Source organism: Callospermophilus lateralis, chromosome 11 (assembly GCF_048772815.1).
Source record: "Callospermophilus lateralis isolate mCalLat2 chromosome 11, mCalLat2.hap1, whole genome shotgun sequence".
Taxonomy (NCBI): domain Eukaryota; kingdom Metazoa; phylum Chordata; class Mammalia; order Rodentia; family Sciuridae; genus Callospermophilus; species Callospermophilus lateralis.
The window spans coordinates 57,094,763-57,104,671 of NC_135315.1; the positions used below are offsets into that span (position 1 = coordinate 57,094,763).

The following is a 9,909-nucleotide window of genomic DNA, read 5'->3' on the forward strand; positions in this document are numbered from 1 at the left end:
TATTTTCAGAGAACTTTTAATCTTATCTTTTGTCTCCAGTGCGATTGATAAACTGGCCCCATGTCCTCTTCCCTTTATCTGCGCCACCATAGAAGTCTATTGCACTGTTGAGGCTGATCTGTTTCACAAGCTCCTTTGTGTTTACCCTCAAAAGAAAGGCTTTGAAATCTGTGACCATGAAGCTCTGAGCTTGGCTTTGCTTCCCCAGCTAGCCTTCAGTTTATATAACCATATAACCCTGAAGGCACAAATATAAGCAGTCATGGAACAAATGAGCTTCACACTGGCCACATTTAGAGAGGAGCCTATTGTACTGGGAAGGGAAGACCTCCTCAACCCAACACTGAGGTTCATTGGAGCTGGCTTCCTTTATCCTCTGCAAGGGCATGCGTGGATGGTGAATGACAATGATGGGCTTGGGTGGGGGCGGACAGAGAAAGCACGCTGAGACCATTGAACTCTGTTCCAAAAGGATTTTCTTTTGGAAGAGCACGTAGAGTCAGAGCTACAACTGGAAGAAGATTTTTGTCTCCCTCCTATTAGGGTACCATTTAGCTAGAATTGCCTTGGTTTTGTTTGTAAGCAGAGAGATGAAAGTACTACAGATAAGAGCATTTTGCATTTGGACAGAGGTAGAAATGAGTGAGATTCTCCCTCAGTCTTTGTGTTGAAGAAGTGATTCATAGATGATTTGAAAAGAGTTGAGAAATGACCAGGGATATAGTTCAGTGGTACATGCTTGCCTAGCATGCACAAGGCCATGAGTTCAATTCCCATGACTGGGGGTAGGGAGAAGAATTGAAAAATACGTGTATCTTTAAAGTGTTACCAGGAAAAATCTTGATCAGCTTTGCCCCACTTACTATGCTCCCCCTCTGATCAGAGTAAAGTGCTCTGGGGTAAGGGTTCTTCCTAGCTGTTCATAGATGTGCTCTTCATTTTCTATATAAGAAAAGAAATCAATAATACCTGGGGGGGGGTGGCTGAGGTCGTGGCTTAGCAGTAGAGCACTCACCTAGCATGCGTGAGGCCCTGGGTTTGATCTTCAGCACCACATAAAAATAAATAAATAAAATAATAATGATAATAACACCTGGGACACCTGGATATTCCCTTGAATTAGACTTGAGCTGGGATTGGAGCATGATGATGTTAGCATGTTGCTGTGCTCTGAAAGAACCACACTGACGACATGCCACCTGTTGAATGTCCATATTTATGTGTGTTCACTCACTAACAATGATTTGATAAAGAAAAGGAAGCAGACATTTCTTCCAGATAGGACTGAACTAAAGATATACAAAGATTCTGCTGCATTACGAGGAAGATTAGAAGATACATTTAAAAGAAGCAGAAAAGGCATGATGTTTGTAAATGGATTGAAATTCAGAGATCAGTTTACAAAACGCTTCCAGGATGTCTTCCTTGATCCCTTCAAGGCTAAATGTGGTGTTTCTACTGCATACCACCAAGCCTTATACCTAAGGAAGCATTCACCACCCACCTGTAATTCCACTGGTGTTGTCTTCCTGCTGTACAGACCCCAGCAGAAAGCAGGCTTGCCTGACATGCAGTAGGCAGGCAGTCAGTATTGCTATCATTGAAGATGGACCCAATAAAAATGGACAGCTCAGAGGGAGTGCCACAGAGGGGATGAGTGGAGCACGGAATCTTGAGGGAAGGCAAGGCCTTTGAATTCACGGACTGAGTACTTTGTTTACCCCATAAGGAAGGTGGTTCCCACCACAGCCCGGGACTAAATCAAGCCTTCCTGTTCTAGTTCACCTTATCTGATGAAGAGAGTAATTTGTTTTACATCTTTTATATGAGCAGAGGCAGTTGAAGCATACCAAGTAGAACTGTGTGTGGGTGGTGGTTTTCTGATTACAATCCATTAAGGCTAAGCTGTGATTTCTAAAGCGCTTTTATTTGTGACACGAGCCAAACCCATACTCAATTTCCTCTCACAGAGACAGCAGCATGCTACTCTTCAAAAATGATTTTTTTTCCAAATTATGTTATTTTAAGCAGAAGCATAACTGAAAATGCATATTGAGCAACACAGAATACTTGAGTTGGCACACAAAAAGGAGAGCTTTTGAGAAAGACAAGAAAAGTTCCACACGTGAGCCTGCTCTTTTAACCATTTCATGTTTTGGCTTCCCAACCGAGATTGCTCTTTCTTGGCTATTTCTAGAGACAAACACGCAGATCTCTGAGTCATCCTTGCCCCATGTCTAAGTCACCATGGATGTTTTGCTTGACAAGATACTCCTTGGCCCTGTCACGTTCCCCGTGTGCTTGTGGCTGTCATAACTCAAACTGTAATTAGTTCAAACCCTGTGAATATGAGGCAGCTCATGGGCCACTCCATATGTCATGCTCAGGAGCCTCAGTGTCACCCTGTACCCTGAGAATATCTAACAACACGCCTCTTGACTCGCCACCTTACAACCAGAGATTGATTTATTTTTCCATCCAAATATGAAGAAGTCTAATTCCATCACCCTGTTTGTCCCTCCAGTTGTCCCACCCTGGGTGGCCCAACCCTCCTCTGTCCTTTCCAGTTCCCCCAAGAGGACTTACTGTCAAGTTAAATGTCACTTGTCATTGAAACAGTATCAAACTCTTCTCTCAGTTAACTAGAAAAGCGTCTCTTCAGCTCCTCCTTCAACAAGCATCCTCTGTGCAGCTCCACTGGCGTTTGCATCACCACCAGCCCACTGGTGTGGGGATCTGTGTGGTCTGTCTTTCCAAAAGAAGGTGCTAGTGTACTGTGCCAGTACTGCAAAATACCCATGGACAATACTCATCACAGTAGTCCTCCCTGATTCTCAGGAAATATGATCCTAGATCCCCCCAGTAGATACCTAAAGCCACTGCTGGTACCAGACCCCCTATATATGCAATATACAAGCACTCTAGTACCATGACAAGTGACCCCATAACCAGGACTACTAAGTGACCACCAAGTGGTTAACTGGAGCCTAGCACAGACAGTGTGGATGTATGGGGCAAAGAGTTGATTGACATCCTGGGTGGGGAACTGTAAGATTTCATCATACTGCCCCAAATAGTATGCAATTTAAAATTTAAGAATTGTTTATTTCTGGAATTTTCCCTTTAATATTTGGGGTTACAGATGACCTGGAGAACTGAATTGGTGGGGGGTTGATGGGTCCTGGGGATTGAACCCAGAGGTGATTAACCACTGAGCCACATCCTTGGCCCTATTTATTTATTTATTTATTTATTTGTTTGTTTGTTTGTTTATTTGTTTGTTTATATTTTGAGGCAGGGTCTCACTAAGTTGCTTAGGGCCTCACTAAGTTCCTGAAGCTGGCTTTGAACATACAGTCCTCCTGCCACAGCTCCCAAGTTGCTGGGATTACTGGTATGCACCATCACACCCAGCAAAACTGAAGTCTTGGATAAGGAGGACTATTTAATCTTTTTCAATTGTAAGATAATAATAATTACTGTAGGTGAGTTGTTATAAGAATTAGAAAGCACATGTCTAGTTCCTCCACACAGTGTCTAGGGTATGACAGCCAAAAGACATTTGAACTGTGATGTTTATTAGGCACCTCAAATTTAAAATGGCCAAGAATAAAACTCTTCATGCCTCCATTATGAACACCGTCCCTAGTCTCTGGCACCCTGCTCTCTCTCTGACACCCTGCCTCCTTCCCATCTCCCCAGTCTGTCCTCCAAATCCCGGTTTCCAGATTCCTCATCAACCCACTCTTGCAACTCTTCCTTCCTTGCTATCGACCTTATGCCGCCTCAGAAACATATTGGAACTGCTCCCAGGACTTGATGGAGTTCTACTTCCAGTTAGTTGGGTCATGGCCTAAAAGGCACTTATGGAAAGGCCTTCCCTGAGCAGTCTCAGATCACCAGTGTTAATTGCTCTGTTTTGAATCTAAGTAGCACCCATCAGTGCTGTTTTGTGTGTCTGTCTCTTCTGCTAGACTTTACTGATTTTGTCTTATTTGCCACCACCTTTCTGTAACTCAGAATTGTATCTGGCATGTGAAACACAATGGTGTGTCTCAGATAATACCTGTTTACAAAGTGAATGCATTGAATGAAAAATTGCAGCTTCCGTTCTTACTCAAATTGGAGAGTGTTTGCTTGAATTAACATATAATTTATAATATACTTACATGTATGTATCTTATGGGTTGAATAAGGATTAAAAGTTAAAAATTAATTTAGGAAATTTGACAGTAACTCCTGATATATGGACCCTAAAATCTGGTGATTGTTATATTCCTTCCCCACTGGAAGACTGAGAAGGAGGTACCTGACTTGTGGAAGCTGAAGGAAGCCATTGATGGATATCAAAGCAGGACCTCATCCCTCTCAAGTCTTGTGTACCTTCACAAGTTCTACTTGATGTATCACAACTGTCCTGTCTGATGAACTTAATTAAGAAATGAGTTAAGTTCCTGCCCAGAACAATATGAATGAAAAGTTCTGTTCCTTTTTGGATGACTTGTGAAGCCCACCCCTAGTCTCACTCCACAGTCTATACATTGAGGAATGCAGATGAAAGTTCATGGGCTTGTGCATAAACAGGCTCATATGCACAAAGCCCTGAGTTCAGTCCCCAGTAACTAACACACACACACACACAAATACATTAAAAAAAAAAAAAAAAACCTGCTTTCTCTGGTGCTGGGCTCTGCCTTCATGTAGCACAGTCTCTCTTTTTTTTTTTTTTGAATAGTCCCACAGATCTACAAGTTTAAAAGATCCTCCCTACCAAATTACAACTGTGGTCACAAATTCTCAACCTCCTCTCCCACTGTGCAGGAACAGAGCTTCTCAGAGTGTATTACACAGTAGTTAGGAAATGCTCAGTTCCGTGCTCAGGACTCCAAGCAGGAAGCAGTGACATTTAAAAGACTCCACAACACTACCAGAGGAGGCGGAAGGGACAGAGGACAAGTTCTAACTTTTTGCCTCCCTAACTTATAAGCCTGTACTGAGAAACAGGGATCTTGGGGATTCCTTTTGGCAAATCAGTTCTTTTCTACATTGGCTCCCATTGATGAGTCCATGGACCCTTTACTGTATATTGTCATAGTCTCTCAAGATACAAAGGAAAATGAACATATCCTTAGGGAATTCACATTTAAGTAGGAACCAGAAGCATAAATAATGACTGACAGGACACTGTGGCACTCAGGAATAGTGTGTGTGTCTCCCAGTTGTTTATCCCAGCCCATTTCCACACTCTGGCTGCCAGACCCTGCTTTAGGACTTGGCACACCCACGGCCTCACTACCTATGCTCCCCACCTGCACCCCTTCATCATCGTAGTAAGTGGCACCTCTGCAGAGCCATGAGCCCCGGAGTTGCTCTTGACACCGCCCTCTCCTGTCCCCACTGAAATTCTCAAGTCCATCTTGCTTCTATCTTCGCTCTCACCACCCCATCCTAACCACTGTCTCTTTCATTTCTTTGTTGACCTCTCAGTCGTACTTTGGCTCCTTCAGTGTGTTCTTCACAAATGGGATCGCTTAATACTGATGCCACTTGCACACATACACATACACACATATACACTCACAATAAGCTCGCTCTTTGGCTTTCTGTTGCCTTCAGTTGGAACCCATCCTTGGTGCAGCCTACAGAGTAGGGTAGGTGTGGCCTCACCTCTTCCTGCCTCCAGCCCTGTCCAGAATAGCACTCCCGTTATTGGCAGTCCAGCACTCTAGGCTTTTTTATTTTAATTTTATTTTTTAAATGATTAAAAAATAAAATTGACCCTTTTTTGGATACATTCTTCTGTGACTCCTACCACTTGTGCTAATCTTCCTTTAATACCCTGACTGCATCTTGCTTTCACCTCCAGAGCCTGTGTGAACACTTTCCCCTCCACTGGCCCTCACTTCTTGAGCTCCCTTCTCCCTGGAGCTCAGCTCAGTCACCCCTTCCTGAGAGGAAGGTCCTCATTGTACTGTATGCTTTCCCTTCACAGCTCTTGGAGAAGTGGTTTAGATTCGCTAGTGAGACTGTGATTCTTGTTCACCTTCTTGACTTGACTCAAGGGGAAACTCAATGCTAGCAGAGTCACGTGGATTTTTGCTCACTGATTTATGCCCAAGGCCTAGCTTAGTGCTTGCCATTTCATGGGTGCCCAGTATATGAGTAAGAAATCACCCACAGTTAAGACTATCCCCACCCCCACTCTGCTACCTGGCTTCAGGGGAGAACTTAGTGTAGTGGGAGGAGCCTAGATTGAAAATCAGGTCTACTTGCTTTGATTTCTTCCTCCGCCTCTTTTGGAAGAACTTAGCGTTGATCTACTTTTTTTTTACAAGATGATTATAAAATCTGCCTACAGTCTATAAAATTCTACAGTTAAGATTAAAAGGTGCAGTCTCTGTGAAAGTATGCTCAGGAAATGATAGCCTACATTCCACCATCCACCCATGTGGGGGGTGGGAAGACCCTTGTGCTAAATAGTGCTATTAGGTTCTTCACAAATGGGATCGCTTAATAGGTATTAGGTCCTTGTTATTAGGTATTAGGTCCTTGTTAAAATCACAAAGTCATAGACAAGTTATAATTCTACTTTGGGGCCACTCCATTTCTCCAGCACACGCCATCTTAGGACCTCCTGCTTGCACTCCTGCCTCAGGCTCTGGGGAATCATGAGAGGAGCGTACAGGCCCCGCCCCGGGAGCCCTGGCAGTCCATTGGTGAAACAAGCGAACCTAGAGGCAGAGTATCTGGCGCTAGCTCAGAGATACGCTCAGTTCTGTTTCAGTGCCCAGCAGGAGCTGCTGACTGCCCTATGAGGAGCAGTGCTCCCAGAAGTCAGGTGGATCAGAGTGGCCTCCAGGTTGCAGCACTGCTTCCAGACCCACGAAGCCCCTCCCACCCCAAGCCCCAGCTGTGGAAATGGAGCCCGGAGGTTTTAGCCCAAAGGCTCCCACTGGAGGCAGTACTGAGCTCAGTGCCAAATTTCCTTAAAGTGATAGCAAGCTCATAGGGGCCTGTGTCGTCACAGTGTTGGGCAGCATGAGGAGTGTGGAACCGCCAGGACCCACAGCTGCTAAGCATCCAGCAGCTGGGGGCAGCCCTCCCCTTGAGCAGGGTCTCACCAAGAAGACCTCTCTAGGTGAAGAGGCAGAACATCCAGCCCCCAACTCCCCTTGCCTCACCAGCAAGGCTGATCTGTAGAAGCAGAGGTGAGAGCAGAGACTGGCAGAGAATCTAAGATGCTGGTCCCATCTGCAAACAGCCCTGAGGACCAGACAAGCTCTCAGGGGATACAGCCCTATTCCTCTGGAAGTCTCTGATAACCTGACCTTGTTTCCCTCTTTTCCCTTGAACCTCCCTACAGGAGCCTTTCTTCTGGGAGGAATCCTCTACTCCTGGCAGTTTCCTCATTTCAACGCCCTGAGCTGGGGCCTCCGTGAAGACTACTCCCGAGGAGGGTACTGCATGATGTCCGTCACTCACCCAGGCCTGTGCAGGCGCGTGGCGCTGCGTCACTGCCTGGCCTTGACTGGACTGTCGGTGGCCGCCCCGGTCCTGGACATCACTACGTGGGCCTTCCCCTTCATCTCCCTCCCCATCAACCTGTACATTGCCTACCTCGGCTTCCGGTTCTACGTGGACGCAGACCGAAAGAGCTCCCGGAAGCTGTTCTTCTGCAGCCTGTGGCACCTGCCCCTCCTCCTGCTGCTCATGCTCACCTGTAAGCGGCGGCCAGGCAGGACAGGGGACAAGGGAGATGCTCAGAGTTGATAATGAGTGGGCATTTGGGGAAGAAACAAAAGTACACAGAGAGACGCACAATTCTCCTCTTGCTGTTAGGCAAGAGTAAGTCTGGAGCAAAGCAGAAGAGAAGTCACTGGTTTTAGTACCAGCTTGTAAAGTGATCTGGTGCTCAGTGATCACTTAACAGTTTTTTAATTATAACATCCAAAAATGCCCCCACATAAGAAATGGGTTGGCTCAATTAATATAGAGAAAGATTATTTTTCTTTTTGAAGGTCTTTGTACCTCTTTTCCCCCAGCCTCACCACGGTTTCTTCTTCTCCCTCAGAGATATGCACAGGGGCATTTTCCTTTTCTAGCTCCTCCCACACACGGCACAAACACTCCCCACCTGCTGGCCAGAGTGGCAGTTGGTGGTCAGAGGAGGTGGGCATTCCTAATCTGACCTCTATAATAACGCATCCTCAGGGCCCTGCAGGGCCACCTCAAAGGAAATACCACTGTGGTCATAGCGCTCCCTTCCCCGCATATGAGCCAAGGCCCCATTCTATTTTCTTTACCTCGCGCATACTTTCACCTGCATAGTCCATCAAAAAACCCACAGGATAGGCTGCTGTACATCATCAAGAGGAAACTGCCCCTCCTCCCCACCACCACTACCATCCTTACTTATCAGAAACTTCAGGGAATCAAAGGCATCTTTATAGTTTGCCATCGGAAGCACTTCTTTTAGAAGGGTAGCGCTCCATTTAATTCCAGAAATCCCTCTGGCTCTCACCCCATGGCTGTACCTCCTTAGTCCCTGCTGGGGATCACCAGCTCCTCTTTGCTGCACTGCGTTGTGAATGCTGTGTGAGAAAGTAAGGTGGGAAAAGGGTAAGCTGGGCTAATGGCCCACATAACTCACATTCTTTCCCTTTTTGTGGAACCACGTTTCCGTCCTGTACCTGTACCTGTACTGCAGAAATTAGCCTTCACATGTACAATGGCTTTGAGAGCTGACGGGCTCCCAGAGGAGATGGTTCCAATCCTGGGAGTTTTGTGAGTTAACCTGTAGCCAGGTGTGGCCTCAGGTACTAACCACAGTCACCTGTAAATCTTTTGTCCTTCATTTGCTCCCCTGGTTCTCATAGATCCCCAGTTGCTCAAGGTCATGGCCATGGTGGGAAGTTTTAATTACTCAGTCTCCCAGCATACTATTACCCTATAGAAATTCATTCAAGGGGTTAAAGCAGCATTTTAAAAGTCATTACAATATGACTGTTCTCTTGGAAATCACTAGGGCTGGGAATGTAGCTCAGTGGTAGAGCACTTGCTTAGCATCCACCAAGTCCAGGGTTCAAACCCTAACACTGCAAAAACAAAAAAGAAAATGTCTAAAGTGATTGTAAATAGCATCCAATCCCTGTTTCTACTTATCTGAAATATTACCTCTTGACTATATTCAGGTTATTTGAGTATGGGGAACATGGCATAGGAATGTGTGGAAAGAGCATCTACAATAAAACAGTACACAAGAGCAGGAGCGGTGTGCTGTGGTGGTATTTAACCGTCTCGTACCAGGTTTGCAGTTCCTAGTAGAGTGCTTGTGAACTAGCGGAAGCTTACACAACATATAAATCTTTCTTTCTTTTTAATTGTAAATGGGCAAATTATAGTTGTATATATTTAAGGAGTACAAAGTGACATCATGGTTTATGAATACCATAAACATATCATCTGTATGTTAAACATCTCAGATACTTGTTTTTTGTGATGAGAACAATGAAATTCACTCAATGATTTTGAATTCTATGTTATACTATATTTACCACACTACCATATATTACAAAGAAAAAAATATTCCCCTTGTCTAAATGAAGCTCTATATACTGGCCACTGTCTCCCTATGCCCCTCATCCCTTAACCTCATTCTACTCTCTGCTTCTGTGAGTTTGATTGTTAGAATTCCACAAATAAGTGACAACATGTGGTATTTGCCTTTCTTTGTCTGGCATATTTTACTTAGCATTGTATTCTCTGATTCTAAAATCCATATTGTTGAAGATGACACAAGATTTCAATTTTCATGGTTGCATATATACACATGTATTTTCTATATCTCTTCATCTTTTGATGGATACTACTATAGTCTGAATCTATAATGGCCCTCAAAAGGCCCACATG

General features: G+C 44.8%; 1 protein-coding gene across 1 annotated transcript in view; it reads left to right on the plus strand.

The window, feature by feature from the left end:
* Cox10 (cytochrome c oxidase assembly factor heme A:farnesyltransferase COX10) overlaps window positions 1-9,481 on the plus strand; it is a 120,776-nt gene extending 111,295 nt beyond the window's left edge. Inside the window, exon 7 of the mRNA XM_076870677.1 lies at window positions 7,364-9,481. Coding sequence (XP_076726792.1) covers window positions 7,364-7,770 — 407 coding nt within the window. The 3' untranslated portion in view covers window positions 7,771-9,481. The remainder of the gene's footprint in view (window positions 1-7,363) is intronic.
* Window positions 9,482-9,909: the final 428 nt, after the last annotated feature.